Here is a 27,676-nt window from a genome sequence, read left to right on the forward strand (position 1 = left end):
ATAATATTACGAGAATAAAGTCGTAAATGTACAAGAATAAAGTCATAATATTACGAGAATAAAGTCGTAATTCTATGAAAATAAAGTCATATGAGAATAAAGTAAAATCTACGAGAACAAAGTCGTAAATCTACGAAAATAAAGTCATAATATCACGAAAATAAAGTAAAATCTACAAGAATAAAGTCGGAAATGTAGAAGAATAAAGTCATAATATTATGAGAATAAAGTCAAATTTACGAGAACACAGTCGTAAATCTACGAAAATAAAGTCATAATATTACGAGAATAAAGTAAAATCTACGAGAACAAAGTCGGAAATGTACGAGAATAAAGTCATAATATTACGAGAATAAAGTCATAATATTATCAGAATAAAGTAATAAATATACAAGAATAAAGTCATAATATTACGAGAATAAAGTCATAACTCTACGAGAATAAAGTCATAAATGTACAAGAATAAAGTCAATATTACGAGAATAAAGTCAAATTTACGAGAATAAAGTCGTAAATCTATGAAAATAAAGTCATATGAGAATAAAGTAAAATCTACGAGAACAAAGTCGTAAATCTACGAAAATAAAGTCATAATATCACGAAAATAAAGTAAAATCTACAAGAATAAAGTCGGAAATGTAGAAGAATAAAATCAATATTATGAGAATAAAGTCAAATTTACGAGAACACAGTCGTAAATCTACGAAAATAAAGTCATAATATTACGAGAATAAAGTAAAATCTACGAGAACAAAGTCGGAAATGTACGAGAATAAAGTCATAATATTACGAGAATAAAGTCATAAATCTACGAGAATAAAGTCATAATATTATCAGAATAAAGTAATAAATATACAAGAATCAAGTCATAATATTACAAGTATAAAGTCTTGACTTGATTTACTTAGATTTAAGACTTAATTCTCTCAGACTTTATTCTCGTAGATTTACAACTAAATTCTCTGTAAACACATGAAAACTAAGTTCAGCTGAAACAAACAGTCGATTAATCGATTGACAGAAAATAATTGTCAACTATTTTGATTATTGATGTAATTTTTTTACGCAAAAATGCACAAAGCATTTCATGCGTCCAGATTCTGAAATGCCAGGATTTGCAAAACTTTAGTTATTTTGCAGATTGAGTTGATGTTGATGGATTGCTTTTTAAATACAGGGCCACATTATTGTCCTCTACTAGATTTTATTTGTCTTTTTGTTTCTTAGGGGGTGAAAATGTTTTCCTATACTTTTGTATACATGTTGTTTTCTTACATATGAAAACTACTAAACTATTAGGGGGAAGAAATATCTGAGTGCTTCTTCCACCTGTGATTACCTCAACAAACTGAACCATCCTTACTGTCATAGTCCAGCTCTGACCTGCAGTACTCCAACATGTCCGCTAGGGGCTTCACTCGCATCACCATTCCCAAACCAACTTCATGCTGCGACAGTGAACACCGAAAAGGCAACACCCGAGGAGAACAAAACCAGATTGTGTGTGTATGTGTGTGTATGTGTGTGTGTGTGTAACACCACAGCAGCTCACCGGGACAATGAGCCGTATCAGACAGCACAGTGTGAGGTGTTAGTGTGTGCATGTAACGCCATGTTTGCCTGTGAAGGAGACGACATTGTCTGCATTTTGGTCCAAGATGAGCAGCGGCAGTGTGAGTTGTCTCCATCATTATGTGCTTTTATGTATCAGCTGCAGCAGGGGTTGAATCTGGATAGGAAGGAGTCGGGTTGTTGCATGTCATGTCTGCACTGCTCCTGTTTTACATCACTATTATACCGAGTCTTTATTGTCGACAGAGATGCAGGAGGCTGAGGGGAGGCGTTGCATGTGTTGCTAGGATACTAGACAGGGAGGGGACTGATGGGATTCACTGAGGTCAGTCTTGAGTGGAATTAATGTGTTTCTTGTCTTTTTGCGTCTTGTGTGACTCAACAGAAACGAGAGAGGGAGCAGAGGAGGAAGCTGCAGCACTTCCTCAGTGACCTGGCCTTGCTGGGGTCATTACAGGTCAGTGACTGCACACGTAGAGAAGATTAAACACACACATGATCAAACCATCATTTGCAGATAATCTTGTTTGTGTTGCAGGGCTTTAAATACTTCCAGCCTTGGCTCAGAGGGAAAGAGGAGCTGCTGCTGACGGTCGTTAATGAGGATCTGGTTAGTTTCATCTCGCTGCATATTTCCTCGTGTGTTCATCATCATCATCATCTGTGACTGAGTGACCTCATACCTGTCCTGCAGGGTTGGCGTTCCCCAGGGTTTGCGGTCTCCAGAGCCTCCTCCTACTCGTCCACCAGCAGCCAGAACAGCAGCGATGTGTCCCCCAGCAGCAGCTCCCCCAGCCTGGGCAGCCGCAGCAGCTCTCCCCTGCCTGGGGAGCCTCAGGGCCCACGAGACCCTCCGGCACACGCTCACACCAAGGCGCAGTCACAAACTGTCAGGTGTGTGCCACATGTTTATATCTGAACTGGGCAACAGGCTTGTGTCGTAGCATCTTCATGAACATCCGTTGGTGCATCACTTCCTGTTAGTCCTGTACAAAACAAAACAATATGTCAAGGCTTTCAGTGACGTAGATGGTGTCTCTGTGGCATTTGTTGTACACATGATTGTACAGTCATTACAATGATGCTTTGATGCAGCCTAATGCTCGCTAATGTCGCCCAGCGTCCACTTTCAATGAATATAATGCTACAGTGAGGCTTTGCGGATTTTTTCAATTAAAAAAAATTACAATTTTCTATGGGAAGCATTACTAATCTCTCATTGTTAAAGGAATACTACTCCCACAAAATGATCATTTGTATATCAGTTACTTACCCCGTGTTATATTGAATTCATGAGGAAATAATTGTTTTTCTATCATGGGTCCACGGAATAAAAGGGATCCAAGAACTGGGAAAATTCTTGATGAATTGAACTCATAGGGGTCCACGTTTAATAACAGCAAAACTATATCAAAACATCTGTTATCAAACTCGCACACCACTCAAGCAGTATATTCCAAGTCTCATTTATCCAGTCGTATGATCAGTACTTCACAAACACATGCATTTTCTCCAAAACCCTGTGTTTAATACTAAACTTAATGTAAAATTTGTCAGTGCTCCTTTCAAAGCCAGACTCGTACTCATACTCGTCGTCCTCCGCTTATACGGGTCTGGGTCGCGGGGGCAGCAGCCTCAGCAAAGAAGCCCAGACAGTCCTCTCCCCAGCCATTCCCGTCAGCTCTTTCAAGTGAACCCGAGGCGTTCCCAGGCCAGTCGGGCCATGTAATCCCTCCAGCGTGTCCTGGGGCGGCCCTGAGGTCTCCTCCCGGTTGGACATGCCTGAAACACCTCCCAAGGGAGGCGTCCGGAAGGCATCCTTACCAGATGCCCGAACCACCTCAACTGGCTCCTCTCGATGTGGAGGAGCAGTGGCTCTACTCTGAGTCCCTCCCGGATGTCTGAGTTCCTCACCCTATCTCTAAGGCTGAGCCCAGCCACCCTGTGGAGGAAAGTCATTTCAGCCGCTTGTACTCGCAATCTCGTTCTTTTGGTCACTACCCAGAGCTCGTGACCATAGGTGAGGGTTGGAACGTAGATTGACCGGTAAATCGAGAGCTTGGCTTTCTGGCTAAGCTCCATTTTCACCACAACGGATCGGTTAAGCGCCCGCATCCCTGCTGACGCCGCCTCAATCCGCCTGTCAATCTCCCGCTCCAAAACCAGACTCCATCGACAAAAACAGTAATTTTACCCTGCTAAACACAGGAGATGCTGGTCTACCACCAGCTCCATCAGTTAGTTAGTTTGTGTTATTGTGTGACTTTAGGCCTGTTTCCACCGCAGGAACTTCGGGGTAATTTTATGGGGCCTCCCATTAAAAGCCTCCCGTTGTCGGATACAACATGAAACTACTCCAGTTAGCTCAATCATGTTGTAACTAAGACATCCGCTGGAAAAAATATTTTTCCCCGGGCCACTTCATGAGTTATTACAGACACCGCTATCGGCTAACAGCTAACGGCATCCCTACGTCGCCCCAGTCAAAATGGTCGCGCAACGATTACATTACATCCAGAGCCCGTAACTTTACAGGAACCTTCCTCGTACTCCACTCTCAGTGGAGACACGGCGGTTGAGAGGGCCGAGCAAGAGGACGTTCCTGTAGTAGTTCCTGCCCCCCAAATAGTACCAGGAACTTCTTCAGTGGAAACGGGCCTTTTGGTGTTTTAAAGTAGCAGTGTGTAAGTTTTGCGGGGATTTAGTGCCGTCTAGTGGTGAGGACTGCAGATTGCAACCAGCTGAAACTTCTCCTGGTTAGAGTTCCTTCAGTGATCATTGATCAGGAGGTTTTTACCAGGAGCTGAATTTTCCACAGATGTCCCCTCTCTACAAAACAAACGCACCCAGTGATTTAAACCGGTAAAAACACTGATTAAAGCAGTATTTAGCAGGTTCACATTACAAATAAATGTCGAAGATGTGTGGCTCGCCAATCACATGCTAACATGTGCTCACCTGTTTTCTCTGAGAACTTGAGATCCAGACGTGCAAGAGGTTTTTTTGGCAGTAGAACAGGAAAACGCAGGTAATATAGCAGCAGGTGTGTGACAGGGGAAGCAAACAGTTTTTTGACCATGTTAAGTGTGGCGGGAATGGAAGCTTGGACACTAGCCTGTGACGGACTCCGAAACTGTAAAGTGGAAACTTACCTGAGATGAATTATAGACATGTAATGTTTTACCTGTGTGAAGGTGAGCACGTGTTAAAATAAATGGGTCACCGCACTTATAGAAATGTGATGAATTGGACTTTGGTTTATTGTTGTTCCCCAGAAAACGAGTCCGAACAATTTCTCACTGTTCGCCCCTCTACATAAACAGCTTAATCCAAGACAACAGAAACACAGCATTATTTATTTTCAGGTGATTATAAGCTAAAGAAAACATACTTATTATATTATATTGCATTTTTGCCAATATATCCTCCTAAACCCTACACACTGGACCTTTTAAAGTCTTGGTTCGGATTCACCAAAGTGTGATCGAGGCAGTGGTAGACCAACAGCTCCTTCAGGGAGGTAAAATTACTGTTTTTGTCAATGGAGTCTGGCTTTGATGAGAACGTACAGTACGTAAGTCTCACTTTCAGGTCAGGTCCTCGTCAGAAAAAGCTATCTGTTTGGAAAGTGCTGAGCATACCAGTGAATAACAAAGACTTGAATCATACTGCACAAGTTGTGTGAGAGTTTGTAAACAGGCGTTTTGATATAGTTTTGCTGTTGTTAAACGTGGACCCCTATGACTTCAATTCATCAAATATTTTCTCTGTTTTTGGATTTTTCGTTTACTCTGAAGGCTTGTGAGAAAAAGTAAGTTTTCTTCAAGAATTCAACGTAACACAGGGCGATTAATTGATATACAAAAGATCATTTTGTGGGTGAAGCGTTCCTTTAAGTAAAGACTACTAATGAGGCTTTGAACAAAGAGCCTTACAGCTCCGAGGTGCAGATGTTCGTGTGATAGACTCACACAGTGCAGACATTATACACAAACACATTGTTGGACGTCTTTCTCTGTCCTCAGGGACCCCAGCAGCGAGGAGCATCTCCTCCCAGCCTCCCCCAGTGAAAGAGAGATAGCAGTGCCTGTGAGTGCGTCAGCCAGTCTCGCTTTAACAACCACTAACTCGCCTGCTCAAGTCTCATGACCTCGACTTTGTCCTCCCCACAGGAGGTGAACTGCACTCTGTTTTTACTGGCCGGCTACGTCAAGTACGGACGCCCCTACGCCTGGATACGCTCCAATCACGAGCGCCTGGTCAACATTGGCGGCACGGATTCGATGGTCAAGGACACGCCCATGAAACTCAAGTCCATCGCAGACTGGCAGACACGAGGTATGGAAACAATGTGAGGAATCCAAACATGAGAGAGCTATTGTTTCACTGCACAGATTCAATAATTACAACTTTTTCCATGAGCTTAATCAGACGCAGATGTCTTTGCTTGAGTTTAACCTTCTCAGAGACTACTGTTTCGTCTGGATTAGCTTGGTGGAAAAAGCTCTGGGTGCTTTGGTCGTAAAGTTACTCTGCACTGTTAGACTGTTACAAATATTTATCCCAAAAAGCATCTCTGTGTCGTGTTTACTGTTGTTGTTTTCAGGTATTCGTGTGTGGGACGTCATCAGTGAGCTGGTGTGTCTGTGCACTGTCCCCTCTCCCTCCAACCCCTTCGCCCTGGACATGCGCTACATCAAAAGCCTTCCCCTCCCCGACCGCTTCCTCGTCACAGGCGCTCTCCTTAACTTCCTGGACATGTACGTGGTTTACGGAAACAGGGACGAGATGCACTATGACAAAGGTAGGCATCATTTGATTTTAATACACCATCATTAATATTATTTTTACTGAAGCCAGCAGGTGATGCTGTTTAGCTACGTTACAAAAAGATCCCTCCTCACACTCCACACTTGAATTTCAGGGCATCAGTGAATGTTTTCTGATGATGGTTTTCTCCTTTCAGTGGTGGAGGAGGTGAAGCCTCTGAGGCGTCTCCACGTCCAGTCCCTGCTGGAGTTACAGCGGCACAGAGAGGGCACCGGGTCAGAGAGCAGTCCCACAGTGGAGGACTCTGCCGGAGAGAAGTGACTCTGATTGTTTGTGTATGATGCGCATTCAGATGAAATATTATGGGTGCACTTCTACTGACTTTTTGTGAAAAAGAAAAGACAGTAAATAGGTTCAAATGTCTGATATCTCATCAGAACAACTGAATTTAGGTTATTTGTTGTGTTGTGGTTATTCTAAAGACGACTATGGATGAGCATGAGAACCCAAGTACTCAATTTGGACGTTGAACGTATAGAGTAATCGCCACCCACATGTGAACATAACTTTTCTTTTACTATCTAAAATGGATAAAACCTTGTGATGTTACCTTACCGGTTACAGACAGTTTGGACCACACAGTAGAAAGTTTCAGCCTAAATTTGTTGGGTCTGTGTAACAGCTCGGTGTTGGATGTTAGCCGCTGCTGCTGCTGCTGTGTTAGCTCATGCCAACTGGGCAGATATTGGAGACGGTCCTACAGTACTGTGTCTGACCTGTGTAATGGCAGCAACAGAAGGTTTGCTAATTTATGGTTTAATAGGCTAATTGAAGCCGTTGTTGAATAAATTTTGTTGTTGGCTAATTTACATTTCTGTTCTTACCTTATGCTTTTTTTCTGTGGGTACTTAAGCACTTTATAATAATTTAATGCGAGTACTCGAATACAGAAATTACTCAAAATACCCATCCATTGTACACACTGGGCAAACCTTTTTTTTCCAAGGCCACACAGTGCACTTGGAGCTGTATCTTTAGCCCTTTTTACACTGCCACTGTTCTGTAAAAAAGGTATATTCGTGGCATGGGGTAATGGAGTTGTCTCGCCTTTAAGCCAGCAGTGTAGATAGTAAAAGTGCCGAAACGATGCCAGATGGGATCACGGACAGGATGGGTGTGACAATCTTTTTTTTTTAGATTCTTTTTTGGGCTTTTTTATTCCTTTATTGGATGGGACAGATTAGTCGTGAAAGGAAATGACATGCAGCAAAGGGCCATGGGCTGGAATCGATCCTGTGGCAGCTGCGGCAAGGATATTGCCTTTGCACATGGGATGCCAGCTCTACCCACTGAGCTCCTAGGTGCTGTAACAGTCTGACATTGTGTTGTTTGCAACCCACGCCCGGGAGATTTAAAAAGCAGTTGATAGCAGTTAGCAGCTAACTCAAAGAAGAACAGCGGCCGAAGATGTATGCAGGTCCGTGAGCTTCTTCCCCCATTGAGCACAAGACAGGCTCAACCGCCATATATCAGGGATCGTTAATGATTTAACTTGATGTGTTTATGCCGTTTTTATCGCTTATAAAGCGCTGCTGAAACATATGTTATATGTCACGCTAGGGGCCAATGCTGTTGTGTTACATGTCAAGCCTGTCACGGCTCTTGTGATGCCACCATGCCGGCATGCTTTATTAATCCCCTAGGCTAAATTCAGTGTTTTCACTCTGTTGTCATACACACATGCACTAACATTACCAGTACACGCATTAAATGGAGAGATGTCAGAGTGACGGAGCTGTTTTGGATCGACGCCCCGAGCAGTTGGGGGTTCGGTGCCTTGTTGAAGGGCACCTCTGCAGTGCCCAGGAGGCGAACTGGCACCTCTCCAGCTACCAGTCCATGCTCCATATTTGGTCCAGACAGGGACTTGAACCGGCAACCCCTACACTGGAACTGCGTGATACTGTTTGGTTCTTTAGAAAAATGCAAAGACAGCATATAGAAGAGACTTCATAGCGGCTCTATAGCACCATCACTGTGTAAAAAGAGCTTGTATCTTTACCACAGTTGAAAGATAGTCACATGTATGAGCTGTTGAAATGTGAAAACACTGGAGAACTAACCCTGGGAATTGAGTCACATGGCTGAAATCTAACATCCCAGGACCTCTCTGAATGTCTTGCCCTGCTGCCACCCCCCAAACCTCTCTATCCTGCCCTCCCACACACACACTGAGCTGCTTCAGGCCAAATATAACATCTTAAAAGCAAAGCAAAATGGAGTCAGGGTCAAAGCTGGTTAAACATTTGTCTTGAAAGTTACGGCGGTACAAAAATAAACATGTACACACAAACAAATGTTGTATAAAAAGTTTTAATACTCCATAAAATACATATTAATTAAATATGTACAACGACATAAAAACAGTACATTGATAAAATACGCTTTAAAGCAGGCACTTTGACCCCTTTTTCTGAGATGGGGGCTGCGCCGTTTGTAATGGAGAAGATACATCATGAATACAAAAATGTGAACTGATAAAAACCTTGTGGCACATCAGTCAAAAACACCTTTCCTGTAATAATAAAAAAACAAAATAAAAGGCGACATCGCTAGCTTAGTTGTGGTCAGCAAACACAAAATGACATGGTAGCCTCGGGGTGTACCACTAATCCTCATGTCTTTGTAAACCTTAAGACTGAATCATGAGGGCATCTTATGCAACGCCGCAGACATCACTGCCTTTAACCGTCACTTTAAATAGTCAGGGGACCTTTTATGGCTTTGGTAATGTGAACGAGTCGAAGGCTTAGGGAGCACTGGTCTCCTGACGAGGCTGCTCACTATGCAAAGTCATGGCTGGACATTTCTCAAATTTCCCCCCCCGTTTGGAATGCAGGTGCACGGCCGCACATTCCTCACAGAGGCTCCACACGGGAACACAGCGTTCCCAGTGTTCGGACTCAAACAAACCCGCAAGTCATGGCTGAGTGTGCTTTTCTCCACGTAAATGCAAATTATTCATGGCAGTGGACAGTTGGGATCTGTTTTTTGTTTTTGCAGGATGCTGCTGTGGTGCCTGAGGGGAGGATTTTGTCGACCCTGCAGGTTCTGCTAAGGTCTATATTTTCCATTTATAATGCAGGTGCTGCTGCTGACCTCTTCAGATGGCAGGAAGATAAAATGTCTGATGACCTGACGAGGAATTAAACTGATGTGTTCAGATATAAACATTTTATAGGAAGTGCTCAGAAATTACCGTGTATGTGTGCACTAATAGGAAACCATAATGCATTCATTTGAGAAAAGAAATTGTCCTTTTCCACAGAATTTTGAGATAATCTCGTTCATTCGGACAAAGATTTCAAGAAAAAAAAAATCCACTCTTTTTCGGAATAAAAAAAATATTTCAGAATTCTGAGAAAAAATTTAAGGGACAATAAAAATTCTGCTTGTGTTTCTGAATTAATAAAATAATCTTGTTAATTCTCAATTTTCTACTTTCTATTTTAACAAGATAATAATCTCTTAAATGCTGAAAAATTTGCAGAATTTATTAATTTCTCTTTTTTACAAATCAATAAGATAAATATCTGGTTATGAAAATTCTGAGGTAATAATTTCATTATTTCTCTTTTTTTCTTAATTAAGATAATTATGTGGTTAACTGAGAAAAAGCAAAAAAAAAATAGAATTCTGAGATAATAATCTCATTAATTCTCAATTTTCTTAATAAGATACTTATCTGGTTAATTCAGAAAAACAGGCAGATTTTTTTAATGAGAACTCTGAGATAATAATTTGTTTTGTTTTTTCTGGATTATTAAATAATTATCTGGTTAATTTAGAAAAACAACAGCATTATTTCTTTCCATGAAATCTCCTCTTAGAATTTTGAAATAATAATTTTGTTAATTCTTGTTTTTCTGAATTAAGATACTGATGTGGTTATTTAGGAAAAACTAGCTGCCATTTAAAAACTTTTTTTTCCAGAATTCTGAGATAATTTTTTAAATTAATTTCATTTTTGTAAATAAATGAGAATTATCTGGTTAAATTAGAAAAACATGCAGATTTTTTTCCCTTAAAAAAATCCTGAGATAATAATTTTCTTAAGTCTCGATTTTGTAACTGAATAAGATACTTATGTGGTTAATTAAAAAAAAAAAAAAAGGCTGAAAATATTCCCATTCATTTTTTTAAATTCTGAGATAGTGTCTTAATCTCAGTAATTCTCATTTTTCTTAATTAATAAGATAATTACTTGGTTAAGTCAGAAAAACATGAGCATTATTTTTCCATGAAATCTCAGAATTATGAAATAAAAAAAAGGGCATTTTTTTCTCAAATTAATGCATTATGCTTCCCTACATTAAAAACTGTAATTAAATGTACTTGACGTTTTTATAGCATGCCTGGATTTTCACTCTCTAGCTTTACATCTGTTTGTAATATCGGCCAAAACTCTCACAATGTAGATTAAAAAAGGTTTCATGGTTTAGTCCATCTAATTCAAAAATAAAAAGATAAACATCCTAGTGCCACAGGGTTAAAATAATAACATAAAATCATCATGACCTGTCACATATGTCAGTTAAATAAAAACCCGCCTTCTAAAAACAAAAAAGATAAAGCTCTTTGTCTCTTTCCAGTTTTTAGTCATCATCTGTGGATCTTTTGGTCGACAGCTGCTGTTGTTGCTGGTTTAATTATCTGCTTCCAGCAGACCAAACTCTTCCATGGCTTCAGTATCAAGCAGACTATTTCAAAGCAAACAAGCCGACCAAAAATGAAAGAGTTACGGAAACGAACCAGCCCGGTCCACAAACGGCTCGCAGCCAGTCACAGAGCTGCTGACAGGCGAACAAAGGCAGCTGTCGACAGCATGTTGTGCTACATCGGACATCACTCTTGCAACCGTCAACTCTGCTGCGTGAAAAACCTTCAAGTCCATACGTTCACTGATTCAGGCGACACCCTCTCACAAGCAGGGTCCTCATTCATCCAAATATGGACCTTTCACACCTCCCAGTTTCAGTCCCTTTGTCCTCCCGTCTGTCCTGTAATCACCCTCCCTCCCATCAGTGCCGTCATCCTTGAGGTTGTCTTCAGGTTAATGTGGTCCCATGTTTGAGGGGTTAAAGTGGCGGGAGTTCAGTTCCAGCTGTCAGAGGCAGATCCTCTTCTGGTGATGGCTCTCAGGGGGCTGCGAGACACAGAGCCCCTCTTCTTCCAGCGAACTGAAAAGGAAGAGACACACAGAGTCAGTGATGAGTCAGTGGTGAGTGGCTCAGCAGCTGCGGATGAAACACCGGTGTTAAAATGTTAATCATGAACATCCAAGCAGCCCCACGAGTTTGTCAACCTTGACTCTGAAAGTGTCCTGGTGAGGGTATTCATTTACTGTTCTCCACTTCAGCACTTGGTTTTCATTACTTTCACCAAATGTGCTCACTGCAGTGGAAATCTTATCTGTCTGAACAGCTTGGAGAGCAAGAGGAGAGAGTGATAACGACAGTTAATCAAGGAAATGGCTCTTTATTCAACCATTAAAAGGCCTTTGTGTTTTTGTGGTTTAGAACTATTTAGCCCTACAAAGCCAAAACACAGTGACTACATAATTTATCAAAACTGAGTCAAAAAATAGTCTAAAATTTTGACATCTATTAAAAAATATAAGTTATTTTGGTATAAAAAGTATTAGTTTGGTAGGGGAAAAATAGTAAAACTCGCAAGAAGATGAAAACCAAGGCTAGCTGGGATGCTAGCCTTAGCTAAATCTACTTTAGGGTTTCCTCTACATGAAAAATGCCCCAACATCTTAATAATTGATGTGATAATGTCATGAAACTAATTGTAAATGAGGCTTAATCTAGTTTAAAAACTTAAACCATAAGTAACATTAGATTAACTAGCCAAAAAGTTAACTTGCCTAGCTTAGAGTAGCAATAACAGCCATTCCCGCAGCCTCTGACTCCGGATGGAAACCTACATTTACGGTTTTATTTTTCAACCTGGACCCTATTTCACCAAGGCTTTGTGTCTAAGGGACTTATCGTATAATATAATTTGGCTGGGGAAAAAAAAATAAAGTAAAACTCCCAAAAAGAGGAAACCTGGGAAGCTAGCCACAGCTAAAGCTAATGTAAGACTCATGCAAGTAAGTGTAAATAAGGTTAAATCTAGTTTAAAATCCTAACACCAGAAGTAACATTAGATTAATGAGCTAAAAGATAATTAGCCTAGCTTAGCAGAGCAGTGAATAACTTTTCAAATGGGTCTAGTATTGAGTGAGAGCGCAATGTGCTATTTTGTCATAAAACATCAGTAATGTGGAAGGGGGAATAAGTAAAACTCACAGGAAGAGGAAAACCAGAGCTAACTGGAAGCTAGCTAGGTAGTTAGCCTTAGCTCAAGCTAATTTAGGGTTTCCTTTAAATGAAAAATGCCCAAACATTATAGTAGTTAAGTTCGCTACATCATGTGAATAAAAATAAATCTAATCTAAAAACGTAACACCAGAAGTAACAAGCTAAACGTTAACTAGCCTAGCTTACCAGAGTAGCCGTAACTGCCATCCCTACAGCTTCCAACTCCGAAGGAAAACATACTCATAGCCTTTTTATTTGTCAACCTGGACCCTATTTCACCATGTTTTTAAGTCTAGGTGACTCATGGAGACAAATGTTTTTGAAATGACTCCAGTATTGGAGTAATGGACAACTGTGCACCTATTTTTGCCACTGACAGGCTCATGGTGTTATTTTAAGTGTTAACTTCAAACAATCTGAGCCCGTCAGTGACAAAAACAAACACTTTTGAAGCAGTACTGTCATCTCACCTTTTCCCAGACTGGCAGGCAGCGTGGAGCTCTTGTTGTTAGCGGGAGAGTTGGACGACTCCTCTGCACGTTTCCCCTTTCCCTCTCCTGGCTGCAGCGTGGCCGAGCCATTCTGCTGCCAGTCGCTCAGCGCCCGCTGGAAAGAATGTGCCAGACAAGCTGTCATGTCTCGTGCCCGCTCCGCCCGGCTGCACCAGAACACCCGACACTGCAGCTGCTGCCCTTGATGTTTGCAGATGTACAAGAAGACGTTGGGCCGGTTTGCGTCCGCCGCACAGTACGCAATGTCCTGAAGGTACGTCTTGGTGAGCTGCCGACCTGTGCTCAGTTCCTTGACCTCTACGTATCTCGGGCGCACCACCAGGGCGTGATCTTTGCTCAGCTTCTTCCCGTTAGCGATACCTTCCAGCAAGTGGCTGATAGCGTCCTGAGCCTGCTCTCGATCCAGAGAGAAGATTTTCTCCGTGCCCAGGTAGTGGACCTTGAAGAGAGGATCACCGTGGGATAAAGACTCTGTGCGGTCGCGGCGAAAGCGGCGACGTAGCGCAGCTGGAGAGTTCTTAAGAGTCTGCATGAGGTGAAATGTGCTGAGAGACATGGTGCGCGTCAGGCTGGGTTTGGAGGAAATTTTAGCTGAGGTGTATCTGCCGGTGGCCAGCTGGTCGTCTTTAGAGCCTCTCCCACTTTTCCACCTTTCTTCCACAGACGGAGCGTAGTTGCATCCACTGCTTTTATCTGAAAAGAGGCAGACAGTGACATTAGCAGATGAATAATTGAGCGTGACAGATGCTTGAGCTTTGTTCAGAGTTAAATACGGTGAAAGAGAAAGTACATCATGGAAATAGGTTATTGACATTTAGTTCGGTTAAAAGCAACTCTCTGTTCGTTATCGTTTTTGTGCAATCTCATTCTTTCAACTCCTTGATAAGGAAAAAAAAACAAAAACATGCACTCAGCACAACTTGTACCACAGCATGGAAAAACAGAAGGCCACCAAACAGGATCAGTTACAAAGGTGACGCATGGGAGGAATATTCATTCACCACAGACACCAGCCATTAAATATTTACAGTGAGGTTTGGGCTTTGTCCTCGCTGCAGTGAACCCTCACACTGATGAAGTGGAAACATGCCACAATAATCTGAAGGTTAATGTAACACACAAAGGTGGCACGCAGGTAATCACAGGTACATGCACCCCGTGCCAAGAACTACAAACTCTTATATCACAGTGCTGTTTCTAACAGGAGGACTTGAAGGATTCTGTGACCTTGCCAACCCCAGTCTTATGCAACGTCCACATCTGGCCTCCCATTGTCTCCCATCCTACAAACCCACAGACCTGCCTGTTCTCCCATTGTGTTCTCCGAACTTTATTTTTTCCCCTTTCTCTTTTCTTGGCTATTCTTTCAACATCCGAGTTCCTCAGAAGTGAGCTGCACTGAGAACCTCCGACTGTTCCAAGGTGGCGGTCATTGTTAGCCGGGACCCTGCGCAGGAAACAGCTTTGCATTCCCCACCTAAATATTTCTCCTGCAAACAATGGCGTGCTTTTGTGAGTGTGTCACCTCACAAAAGAGATGAGAGTTGACCTAGAGCCTGGGCCAACCCCGGGCATGCACACACACAGTTACACGTGTGGGTTGCAAACATGTGCACAACTTTCACTTGGAAACACACGCAGGTGGCTGCCTGTTTTGCATTAAACCACAGGTACTGTGCAACACTGTTGTTCCCTGCCACAGGGCACGAGTCACAAACTCAGCCATGTCCCGAACAAACAATCCAAATTTGCATGCAGGTAAGCTGTCGTGCGTAACTTCATGTGATCTGAGTAAACTCTCTAAGTTTTTTGAACATGTGTAAAGAGCTGTGGCTGCCAGTCAGCATTAGGAAGTGGATACAACACATCAGCTTTTATTTAACTTTAATATTTATTCTATGGAACCAAAATTTGAGCTTTAAACACTTAATTTCCTGCATTCTGGTGATTTTAATGTACCAATATGTGCATTTTCTGCATCAATTAATGGTGAAAATGTATTTAATTTTGACAAAATAAAAGTTCTCTGCTATTTTATGTTTTTATTGGGGAGGCACAAATGCAAATGTTCTTAAAATTGACGGGGACATGCCCCTGCGTACCCCCCTAAATCTACACCTATGTGTATGGTGATTTTTGCCCTAAACTTTATTTCAAATATGAAGAAAAATACAAATAAAGCACACAAGAATGTGAACTAAGAGTTTAAATAAGGGTTTCTACATTTCAGGATTTACCATACAAAGTACAGCTAAATTAAGACAAAGCATGACAGGGGTTTGCTTCACTTTCTCTAAAAGGAGCAACAGAAAACAGTTGTTAAAAACTTTTTCTTCATGTTATGTTCTCATTTCTTGTATGCCGAATTAAACATCAGAGCCTATTGATTACTGTAACATCAAAACATTTCATCTGTGCGACATTTAATTTAAGAAATGAGCGAGACAACTTAAAATTGGCGGATTTTACAGTGAGATTCGGCGAGCCCCGTAGCGTCCCCCAAGCCCCCTCATTTCTCAGTAATATATCACAAGTATGAGCGTGACAGTGATTAAAGTTGCATGTGCTTTCACAAACTGTCATTATATTTTGATTATGTTAATAAAATCATACTTTATACTTTTAAAAAATGTGTCTTACCTGGCCACAGTTTCATGCAAACGATGTCCTCGTGCGTCTCAGGTGAACTGCAGAGTTTGGTGGTGTTTTCAAACACACCGGGTCAGGTGAAGTCTGCTATCCCGCACGTTCACACTAAACTCGACCAACTGTCATTAAATCAAACTCAATAAACTAATCGATAACTCTGTATCGGCTCTCCTCGTAGAGTTCCTCGTGCTCAGATAAGCGGCAGTGAGACACAAGCAGACGGAGACAGTTGATGTAGACACTAAATCATGCTCTGCGCTCTCCCTGCTCAACGCGTTTGACTTGAGTGAATCACTGAGCGCGTGGAGCAACCGTTTTTAAAACAGCGTAGGCGCGAGCTCGTCACAGACGTGGACGAGCACTTGCGTCTGAGCAGTGAGGAGGAGGAGGAGGAGGAGGCTGGCTGGTGTGTGAGCAGCAGCAGCAGCAGCAGAGGGAGGTCTGAGGGGAGAGGAGGTGATGGTTTACAGTAGAGGAGAGATTTACAGGACATGGCAGCATGATAACACCTGACACACTGATGTTCTCTTACTGGCACTGCTGTTCTGAGGAAGACCTGTGTACATATTTACACTGCCCCTATAGTGTTTCCAGTGAAGGCTCTGTCACCACGTTTAACATGGATAAATCATATTATTTATTATATACTGTAAATACTCGACCAGCTCCTCATGGAAGCAAATATGTGTGAACCACTGAACCCCTTTTGTGGTTCCTTAAAATGGAAATGTTCTATGTATTCGGCAGCGTTAAATAGGCACATTTCTCCCCAAAAATCAGCCTGATATATTTGAGTTTTTTGATTTTGAATTTAAACAAAGTTATATGGATTTTAACAATGTTTTACTCAGTGGCGTCCCCAAAGAGGAGCCAGGGGTTGTTTGGGTGGAACAGCATGTTCTCATCCTGAACTCGTCAAATACCGCCGCTTGGTCAGTGATTTCGGCATCAGACACCGACACCAAAGCCACCTTTCAGGGATGCCCAGTAGCTCAGTGGTCGGAGTGGACCATCCCATGATCGGAGGCATTGTCCTTGTCGCATCGGCTGTGGGTTCATATCCAGCTCTTTGCTGCATGTCATCCCCTTGACACGCCGCCAGTTGGCCGGATGGCACCTGTCGCGGCAGAATGATACGCAAATGGGCAACGTCAGTTAATCACGCGGCCAGGTGGCACCTGTCACAGTGGTATAATATGTCGCTGGACAGTTTTAAATGCTACCATTAACGACGTAATATAAGGAGCTGGAGAGCCCTTAAAGCATGGGTGGGGGAGGAGGTGAATGAGTCAAACACACCCAGACCTTTCACCTGGGAGGCTGTTGTTCACTTCCTGTTTGAGTGCTAAGCCAAATCATGACCTTGCTTCTAAACCTAACCACGCGTTTTTGTTGCCTGAGCCCGGTCTCACTTAGAAGTCGTTGACATCTGATGCATGGGCAGTGACTTGCAGTGTCAGACACTGACGAAAAAGCTGTTCTTCAACATCGGCATGATACGCAGCCAGTTGCTGTTATAGTTTAATGCCGCTCGGCTGCGTTGAGGAAATGCGGCGGGACAAGAACACAAGTTAAGGCGGTGAAAGTCCTAGTAGGGCAGGTAGGATTGTTGTTGGATGGGTCCAATAAACACCGACTTTTACTCGAGGAGTGGTGTTTGCGTCCTGTAAGATTCTAAATCCAAACCTTGTCCTTTTTTCCTAAACCCAACCATGTGTGTTAGTTGATGAAGGAAGAAAACGTCAATTCGTGTTGTTGTACTGACGTAGTGCATTTATTTTGAACGAGACTGTATGCAGACGTCACATTTCCTGTGAAAACAGAAGTGTATTTCGAAAGAAAACAATGCATGTAACTGGCAGAACTTCACACAGCGTCCCTGATTGTCAACAACCAACACACCCAGGGTACCTTGCACGTCGTACGTGGACGTGGAAAGTCTATAACCAAATGTTGATATGTGACGAGGTCGGAATGAGAATGTGTTGATTGTTTTACCGAGGTTTGAAGTTTATTTTAAAAAATGCTGTACACATCTAATGAGCAGAAACTGTACATTTCCTGTAAAGATTTAAGTGTATTTATAAAAAATACAACACATTTAATAGGGTTAAATTGACAAGCCGGCTTAATATCACCTCAAGTTTAGGCTAAATTCTGGCGAGGGACCAAGTGGCAGTACCATTTTAAAATAGTCCCTTGAAGTCTCACTTCAGGATATCTGAATTAAAGTGGGGTTTGTGGGTACCCACAAGTCTCCCCTAAACTTGAGACGGCTTGTTCCTTACAATCAATGTACTTCTTCGAATTGAAAGAAAAACCAGCCATGTGGAGAAAACTGAATTGCCTAACGTACAGATACAAAAGTTAACACATCAAAGTATATCAGTACGCGATTGCTTAACTCTCCATGTTGCAACTAGCCTCCAGTATATACTAACACAGCATTATCGAGTTCCTGAAATTCAGTTATGTCTTGTGGTTTTGGTGCCACCCTAAGATTTTCAGTGGCCCCATCTGGCTACCTTGAGTCTTAAAGAACAGCATAAAAATAGCACAACATATAATTTAGCCTTTACCTTATCACCTTTTATTTACCAAAAGCAACTTCACAATCTGATTATTACTTCTAAGATGTTATGATGTCATTTAGACCATCAAAATAAACACTGGCAACATACATACATGGTGATTCAGTGAGACAATCCCCCTTGTAGCCTATTATAAATTCATCAGGACTGATGGGCAAAAATGGGCCTCAAAGTTGCCCAGTTCCCCCAGCTGACTTTTAAAATGACTTATTTTGTCCAAAAACATTTCAAAACCCCAAGATGACAGAAGTTACAGAGAAACTGTTATATTTGAGAGGCCCGCTTGTTCCCATTATTGTTATTTAAATGACCCAAACGATGAACAGATTATCAAAATTGTTATTTAATTCTCTCAATTTATAATTTCAGCATGACCCAAAGAGCTGTGTCTAAAAGAACTGTGATAAAACCTCATATTTTTGCATTCACATGACTAATAAAATTGTTTTTATACGTGTTTATGTCAATGTATTGTAGTCGTTGTCATGTCACAAGCCCATGACCCTGTGCTCTATGAACGTTGAAAGTTTCATGTTGCTTTCTAAAAATATATGTACAAAACAAGGCTGAGGCAACATCTGAAACCCACTACCTTTCATTACCTACACATTGCGTCACAGCCCGGCTCTAATGGGGACCACTGGCCTCACTGGTTCAGATCTGCCTTGAGTGTTTATTCTGGGGGCATTTTGAACAGTGGCAGAGGGAAAACCTTAAACGGTTCCATGTGAGTATGCGTCTATGCATCTGTATGTGTGTGTGTGTGTGTGTGTGTGTGTGTGTGTGTGGCTGGGTGTGCCTGACGTGTGGAAACAGTAGGGCCCCTGTTTCTCCTGGGTTTGGCCCAACAACAGTTAAGTTCTGAACGTCACACTCGCCTCAGTAACTCGTAGGACACACTGGAACTATTCTTGGGGCACCGGTGACATAATGGACCATCTCAGACAGGCACACGCCCTCCCTACGTATCTCGCAACGGGCAGCAAGAACACAGTCAGCATCCAAAGCGTTGCATAGGCAGGAGTGCAGCTGCAGGTCCAGAGAAGTGCAGACTTCACAGGTTTAATCCCCTTTAAACAAACTTACTTTTTATTCAACACAATCAGCAGTGTACCTTTTATTTTTAGCTCTGTTTATTTGTTCAGCAGTAGTGTACTATGATAAAGATACTCTGTGTGTGGTCAACAACTATTGGATGCATCGTGGATAGATGGATTGAAATTTGCTAGAGATATCTGTGGAAGCCAGAGGATGAACCCTACTGACTTCAGTGATTCCCTCATTTTTCTTGTAGCGCCACCATGAGGTTGACATATAAGGTACAGAGCAAAGATTGTATAAGACAATGAACGTAGTCAACATGGCATCACCCATTGGTCCGTAGACTGTTTTGAAGCCTTGAGTTTGGCATTTTGGCCGTCGCCATTTTGAATTTTGGAGCCAGAAGTGACCATATTCGGGCAAGAGGTTGGAGCTAACCATAACGTTAGCTGCTAGCTTGGTTAGCACGGTGCATTCACAGCTATAGTTAAATGTGATAATACTAGTTTTTGCAAGTGAAAATCCAACCCGGTCTCACTCCGAAGTCGTCAAAATCCAGCACCCAGGCAGTGACTTGCGGCTTCAGACACTGTGCGGCTGGTCGCTGTTATAGTTTAATGGCACTCAGTGGCGTCAGGGGGAAACACAGCGGGACAAGAGCGAAAGTTAAGGTTGTGAAAGTACGGATAGCGCGGGCAGGAGGGTGGAGGATGGGTCCATCAAACATCAACGTTCACCTGGGAGAGCAGTGTTCATGTCACGTAAGATTATAACGCCAAACCCTGTTCTTTTTTCCTGAACCTAACCATGTGTTTTTGTTTTTGTATAGGAGAAAAAAGGTCAATTTGCGTTGTTGTACTGACATAGTGTGTTTATTTTGAAAGAGGCTGTATGTAAAGGGTAAATTTCCTGAAAGAAGACAATGCAGACTTCAGAAAGTCAACAACCAACGCACCAGGGTACCTTGCACGTCGTATCTAGATGTGAAAGGTCCACGACCAAACGTCGATATTTCATGTCGATAGGTCGGAGTGAGGATGTGTTGGAAAATCAGGCTTATGTTGTGTTCAAACTACGAGCTGGTCACAGCAGCGTGACCAGCTACGTTATCGCCAAGTTGCCGATAAAGTGTTGGTGAAGCGCTACTTAACGTAATTATGCCGTCACAGGTTTGTGTGGTCTGCTACATACCACAAAGCACCTCAGCTGAACATCATCTAAAGATTGTATCTGGTCAAAAAAATATCTACGCTTTTGATCAATGCCTGAGCCCCATTTTAACGTCGCATTTCGCCGCCTCATTGCATCCCTGTTTGGGCTAGCACATAAGGCTAGCATAGTGCGAGCTAATTAAGCTAAATACAGCTAGACAAAACAGGCAGGATTGTTGGTGCCAGCTCAACTTTGATTTCATGCCTGTCCACAGCAACAAGTGTCAGGCATTCGTATGTAGCTTTATGTCGACGGCTTCCACTGGGAATGACTTGTAACCTGTTGCTGTGTCACTCGTGGTGTGAATACAGCATTAAATCCATTAACACAAAATGTATTGAACTGAAAAACTGCATATTCAACTCCCTAGAGGGTCTTTTAGTACAACCAAAGACTTTTTTAGGCAACCAAATCATCATTTATAAGTACAAGTCCCTCTGAATCAGAGAGCAAAGTCTTTTTTTTAGACTAAACAATCGGCCACAAAACATTATTATCAGTGGGTGTGGGCTCTTTTACAGACACACCCAATCGTTCAGAAACTAATTAGCAGCCATTAATTCAAAAGTCTTGACTGCTACTTTTAACTGAAACCAACCAAGTTTCCGATTCTCTCAAGAGACTATTACAAGTCATTGTGAGGAAACAAAGACAATCTCTGACTGCAGTAAGAGGCAGGGTGAAGGGAAATGGTCACATTACGAACACCTCATGACAAAAACAGTTCCTTGGATGCCAAACACAGTTCACAGTTGAGCTGCTAGGAAATTTGGGGATTTCAGGGAGAACAAAATCACATTGTGTACCACTGACGAAGCAGAGGCAAATTGCAGAAAGAGGGAAAATGAATCGTTGGCTAATGAGATTAGCTTGAAATTCACACCAAATACAGAAAATAACTGACCAGCCCTGAAGGTTACTACAACTGTAGTGAAGCAGAGAGTCCTCAAGATCAGGGGCGTTGTTTTAAGAATCAGGTTTACTGAGTCATTTCATTTCCTAGAACAGTTTCCATTATTTTCACAGGGTTCGGTTCTCGTAAGCATACTGTGCCTCGAGAAGCTGAACAGGGATGTAAAACTGCTATTGTTGGAAGCAGGGCAAACACAGAAAATTGAGGAAGTACATTGACATGATATATGCTCCCACCCATCCATGGTAGAAATGTTTTTATGCCCAGTTCCCTTTCTCTGAACTGCTGCACATCAAATATCAGTGGCATTTACTGATTTATATCTGCAGTAGCGAGGCTTGTCAACAATGAAGGCAGCTATCTTTGAGTCCCACTAAAACAAAAGGTACGCCACAGTCTGTCCCTGGCACCATTACATCTACTGATATAACAAGAATGAACTTTTGCCTTCATATGATAATAACCTGAACTGTCAATCACTTGTTAGCTAGCTATGGTGCTAGCATGTCAAAAATAACATTCCCATCAGTTGTATTTGTGTTCAATGCTGTGGCTAAAATTAGCATGCTAACATGCTAAACCAAGGTGGTGACCTTAATACCATTATTGTACCTGCTAAACATTAGCTTTACCACTATTAGTATGCTAACATTAGTAGCTATAAGGACAGCCTCTCACAGCTGCTAGCATGGCTATCACTTTTTTGCTAGTTTTGTTAAATATCTACACTACTGAACAAATTAAAAGTCGACTCAGAATATGTTTCCCCAAATATAAAAAGTGAATTATAATTTTAAACATCTTATTTACATTTTTACAGCACACAATGTAGGCTATCATCACCATTTTGGTAGTAAATAGAGTGGTGCAGGAATGAGTCCCCAAACATGGAAATGAGCTAGCCAATCAGTTAGCATTTTAGCTCTCCCAGCTCCTTCATCTAAAAGTCAATGGGTTTTTTTAAGCCTCCGCGCTGGCGATGGCCATGACCAGAGGCATTATGTTTTCAGGTTGTTTATCCGTCCCATTCTTGTGAAAGCAATATCTCAAGAACTACTCAAGAGAATTTCTTCAAACCTAGCACAAACATCCACTTGAACTCAATGATGAACTGATTTGATTTGGTTTTCATAGGTCAATGTCACTGTTACGTCAACTGTCTCATTCATGTGAACCCAATAAAGGGTTCACCATAAAGGGAGTTCTTCAAAACTGGCATAAACATCCACAAAGAGTCAGTGATGAACTGATTAGATTTTGGTGTTCAAAGGTCAAGGTGACAGTAACCTAATGTCTGTCTCATTTTTGTGATTATCTCAAGAACACCTTGAGGGAGTTTCCTCAAATGTATCACAAAAACATCCATTTGGACTCAACAATAAACTGTTTAAATTTGGTGGTTGTAGATCAAGGTCACTGTGACCTCACAGAATATGTTTTTTGGCTATCACTCAAGAATTCATACACTAATCATGACAAAATTTCACATAAATGTCTAATAGGATAAAATGATGAAGTGATGCTGTTTTATATCCAAAAGGTCAACTGTGACATCATAATGTTGTGCAAAAACATTTTTCTGGCAATTACTCACCATCAGAGGGGGAGACATTTGGTCAGATACTGAACTGGTGACACTAATCTTGAGTGTCCACCTTAATGTGTTACCCCTGGACATTTTTGTCCATTTCCAAAATTCAAAACTCCCTCACAGAGAGATTAAAAGGTCACAGGGGGGTGATTTTTTTGCATGGGGGTGTCATTCTGGGTGAAATTTCAAAATCTCAACTTTCAGCACGAAAATCCATTATTTGACCCTGTAATGCATTTTTATCTCAGCAACAATAACAAATGGCTAAATAACAGGTGGACATTTTTGTCCACTTGAAGGGTCATGGATGGGATAAAAATGCATTACAGGGTCAAATAATGGATTTTCACGCTGAAAGTTGGGATTTTCAAATTTAACCCAAAATTACCCCCCCCCCTTGACAAAAATCAACCCCCTGTGACCTTTTGTTGGACACTTTCCAGAAAATGGACATTTTTGTCCACTTGAAGGGTCATGGATGGGATAAAAATGCATTACAGGGTCAAATAATGGATTTTCGTGCTGAAAGTTGGGATTTTGAAATTTCACCCACAATGACACCCCCATGCAAAAAAATCACGCCCCCGTGACTTTTTGTTGGACACTACAAAAGCTTCTAGAAAATGGACATTTTTGTCCACTTGAAGGGTCATGGATGTAACTTTTTTGAAGGGGAACACAAGGGTTAAAACTGTGCTGATTGTATATTTCCACAGACCATAGACGTGGATGTAAACTGTGAGTCAAATTTGACTGGCTTTTGAAGGTATACAACCTGAAGGCTGTGATTAGGCTAATCAATACAATGTAAAATGCTATCAGCTTGTGCTAATAACATTAGCATGTTATAGTTATTTGGAATACATGATTATTCAAAGACTTTGTTTTGTCGGTGAACCTTGTGAGTTGTAATGGAGCTGAATTTTGTAACGTCACCTTTGTTAAATGTTGCTGTTGTCCCTGGTTTCATATGAGTAGAGACCATAATTATAATCATTCAAAGAGAGTTTTAATGTCATCATTCATGTTCGTGATCCTTCTACAGTCTGCCACACACATCTGACCCACATTCCAACATCTCGTCTGATTACTTCTGTTGTGTAATTTTCAAACCCGATGACTCCTAGTCACACCAGCTTTTGTTGTTATTTACTTGAATACCACACACACCCATAGAGTCTGTTTCAACAGAGCGTTTAACCGTACAGGGAAGTTGGACGAGGCGTGGAAATATGAAAACAGGAATGGTAACTGCATATTTATGGGTCGCTCTGCATTGTTCTCAGATGTGTGCTACAATAGAGAACACGATAGAAGGGGTTGTTTTTATTGTGTGTGTGTCCTTGTGTGGTATGACAAGTGTGTTAAAGAGTCATCTCATTTGAGTGTTGTAATTGCAGCAGAGGTGCGTTGCATAACTTTATCTGTCAATCTTGAGCGGTTGTGTGGTCTGGTTGTGAGCATGATTAAGCTTTTTCTCAGTGAAGTACAGCAGAAAAACAACTGCCGGTAACTTTCTGTTGGTGTCGAAATAAATGCTGAAGTTACAGTTAACTGGTGGCGTCACACATTCGTATTGATCATTAGTGCCCGAAATATGACGTGAATGATGTTTTGAAGAACACAGGATGCTGGTATTGTTGTAGTAAGGGAGTAAGTGTTGACAGTAATTGTATGTTTTAATGTGTTTGACACACTCAAGCGACAATAGCAGTGCTTCCAGTGAAAGTGACCGGATTCAGTCATGTAAATCCAAGTCTTTAACGGCTCCCTGGTAACACCTTCCTGAACAAGTCCAACAGGCCTCTGGTTTCACAGAAGGAAATGGCTCACTTACTCAGAAGACAAGTTGTCGGCGGGGGTTCATTGTATCTGTGGGCCTCATAGTCAGGTTTTCCTGTTTTCTGCCTAAATTCAAAGGTATAAAATTTGAGGAAATGATCGCAGAAGGACAAAAGACAAGAAGTGGGTGGCTGCTGCGTTTGATAACTCTGATATTCTAATAAAGTGCGAGCTCATAATCTGTGAGGTTTTACATCTTTACAGGAGCTTTACTGCCAATTAAAACCTACTTAATCTCACACACACGGTCCAGTTCTTGGCTGCGGCCCGAGCTTTGATGTGTCGTTACAGTAAAGCTTTGAAGGAGAGGCGATTTCCTCAGGATGTTGCTGCGGTAGCTTATGTGCTGCTGCTGTGTGTTTGGACTTTAGATACGCTACGTGCTCTTCACAAGCTGCTGTTTTTGTGGAAATACAGGAATTTGTGGATCTGATGCACACGCCTTTGTTTGTTTACTGTTTAGTGTCTGTGAACATCAGAGGGTGATGGCTAGGTTAACCCTGCACGGACAATATGTGATCAAAGTGTTTCCTTATCATATGCTGACACTATACTCTGGGACCTACGAATAGATGATGAAATATGATCACACAATTCCAATTTATCAAATGCACTGTGTCATCCAGATTTCATAATGATGACATGAATGTGGCATTTGTGCTAATTAGTGAATGTTGGCATGCTAGTATGCTAAACTATAAAGGTGAACATGGTAAACATTTTTATACATGACTAACATTAGCGTATTAACATTGTCATAGTGAGCATGTTAGCATGCTAAAATTAGCATTTAGCTCAAAGCACAGCTGTGCCTAAAGTACTGCCTCACAGATCCTCTAGGGCTGAGGGAACATGGGGTTGACGAAACCTAGAGTTCAGGGGACATAGGGCTAAAGAAACATACAGATTAGGGAACATTGGACTGAGGAATGAGGGAAATAGGGATGACTTAACATAGGGCTGAGAGTACATAGGGATGTGGGGACACAGGGTCAGCGGAAAATGGGGCTGAGGGAACAAGGGGGGTAGGAAAAATTGGGCTGAGGGAACATAGGAATGAGAGAAAATATGGATGAGGGAACATAGGGATGGGGGGATCATAGGGTTAAGGGGGAAATGGGGCTTAGGGGATAAGGGAGTGAGGGAATACATGGCTGAGTGGACACAGGGCTGAGGGAACAGGAATGAGGGGAAAAGGGATGAGGGAACAAAGGGCTAAGAGAACATCAGAATGAGGGAATATAGGGTTGGGAGAACAAAGTGATAGGGGAACATAGGGTTAAGGGGAAAATGGGGATGAGGGAACATAGGGCTGAAGGAACACAGGACTAAGAGAACATAGGAATGAGGGAAAGTAGGCATGAGGGAACATAGGGTTAAGAGGGAAATGGGGCTTAGGGAACAAGGGGGTGAGGAAAATGGGGCTGAGGCAACACAGGGCTTAGGTAATACAGGGTTGAGGGAAAAGGAATGAGGGGAAAAATGGATGAGGGAACAAAGGGCTAGGAGAACATCGGAATGAGGGAATATAGGGTTGGGAGGACAAGGTGATGGGGGAACATAGGGTTAAGGGGAAAATGGGGCTGGGGTAACACAGGGCTTAGGTAATACAGGGTTGAGGGAACAGGAATGAGGGGAAAAGGGATGAGGGTACAAAGGGCTAAGAGAACATTGGAATGAGGGAATATAGGGCTGAGGGAACTTAGAGTAGGGCTGAGGGGACACAGGGCTGAGGGAACATAGGGTTAAGGGGGAAATGGGGCTTAGGGGATAAGGGAGTGAGGGAATACATGGCTGAGGGGACACAGGGCTGAGGGAACATAGGGCTGAGGGAACAGGAATGAGGAGAAAAAGGGATGAGGGAACAAAGGGCTAAGAAAACATCGGAATGAGGGAATATAGGGTTGGGAGAACAAAGTGATGGGGAACATAGGGTTAAGGGGAAAATGGGACTGAGGGAACAAGGGGATGAGGGAACATAGGGCTGAGAGGAAACAGGGCTGAGGGAACATAGGGTTGAAGTAACAAATGCTTGATGAGACACATGGCCAAAGTAGGGCTGAGAGAACATCGGGTTGAGGGTACATAGGGCTGAGGGAGCATAGAAAACTCTCCTTGGTAACTGCCAAGCTCCAGTTTAACCTGATATCAGCAACACCAAATTGGGCTGCATTTAGAAAGGGTTTTTCCTCCAACGTTTAAAGAGGTCTATATCAGGAAGCACTAATCTCTGTGCAAATATACAAGAGAGCTTTACACTTGCGCGGTAGCCCAAAGGCTTGATGGGGTATTCTCACATTTTAAAGGTACTCACAGGTGATGTTTGCAGTTGCAACAGGTTTATACGTGAATCGTTGTTGTCTGTAAACTTTGTTGACCTCAGTCTTTACCTGCCCCCAAGGCTAAAACAGGACAGGAAATTTATCTTTAGCATTTCACCTGGTATCAAAATGGGAAGCCTGGGGTGTTATCAGTGGGAAATAAATATGAGGTCTGTAAATAAGACTTTTTTATCTGAGCTGTGAGTGTAATTTATCCCTGATTGATAGCACTGATGGGATGTCTGCCAGCTGCTTCCAGAAAGCGAAGTGTGCTCCATCCAAAACATTTAA

The 27,676-nt window shown here is 42.1% G+C and overlaps 2 protein-coding genes across 2 annotated transcripts; one reads left to right on the plus strand and one right to left on the minus strand.

Annotated features, from left to right (window-relative positions):
• Nucleotides 1–1,168: 1,168 nt before the first annotated feature.
• Nucleotides 1,169–8,646, plus strand: si:dkey-19b23.7 (uncharacterized). Its single transcript, XM_049567780.1, has 8 exons — nt 1,169–1,673; nt 1,958–2,029; nt 2,111–2,182; nt 2,267–2,466; nt 5,598–5,661; nt 5,745–5,910; nt 6,179–6,376; nt 6,539–8,646. The coding sequence occupies exons 1-8, from the start codon at nt 1,659–1,661 to the stop codon at nt 6,661–6,663; spliced, it is 912 nt and encodes a 303-aa protein (XP_049423737.1). The 5' UTR covers nt 1,169–1,658; the 3' UTR covers nt 6,664–8,646.
• A 53-nt stretch (nt 8,647–8,699) lies between these two features.
• On the minus strand, nt 8,700–16,179 carry si:dkey-19b23.8 (low density lipoprotein receptor adapter protein 1). Its single transcript, XM_049567781.1, has 3 exons — nt 15,866–16,179; nt 13,184–13,918; nt 8,700–11,582 (listed from the first exon to the last, which is right to left on the minus strand). The coding sequence occupies exons 1-3, from the start codon at nt 15,879–15,881 to the stop codon at nt 11,497–11,499; spliced, it is 837 nt and encodes a 278-aa protein (XP_049423738.1). The 5' UTR covers nt 15,882–16,179; the 3' UTR covers nt 8,700–11,496.
• Between the last annotated feature and the right edge of the window lie 11,497 nt (nt 16,180–27,676).

The sequence above is a fragment of the Epinephelus fuscoguttatus genome, linkage group LG23, assembly GCF_011397635.1.
Source record: "Epinephelus fuscoguttatus linkage group LG23, E.fuscoguttatus.final_Chr_v1".
Lineage (NCBI taxonomy): Eukaryota > Metazoa > Chordata > Actinopteri > Perciformes > Serranidae > Epinephelus > Epinephelus fuscoguttatus.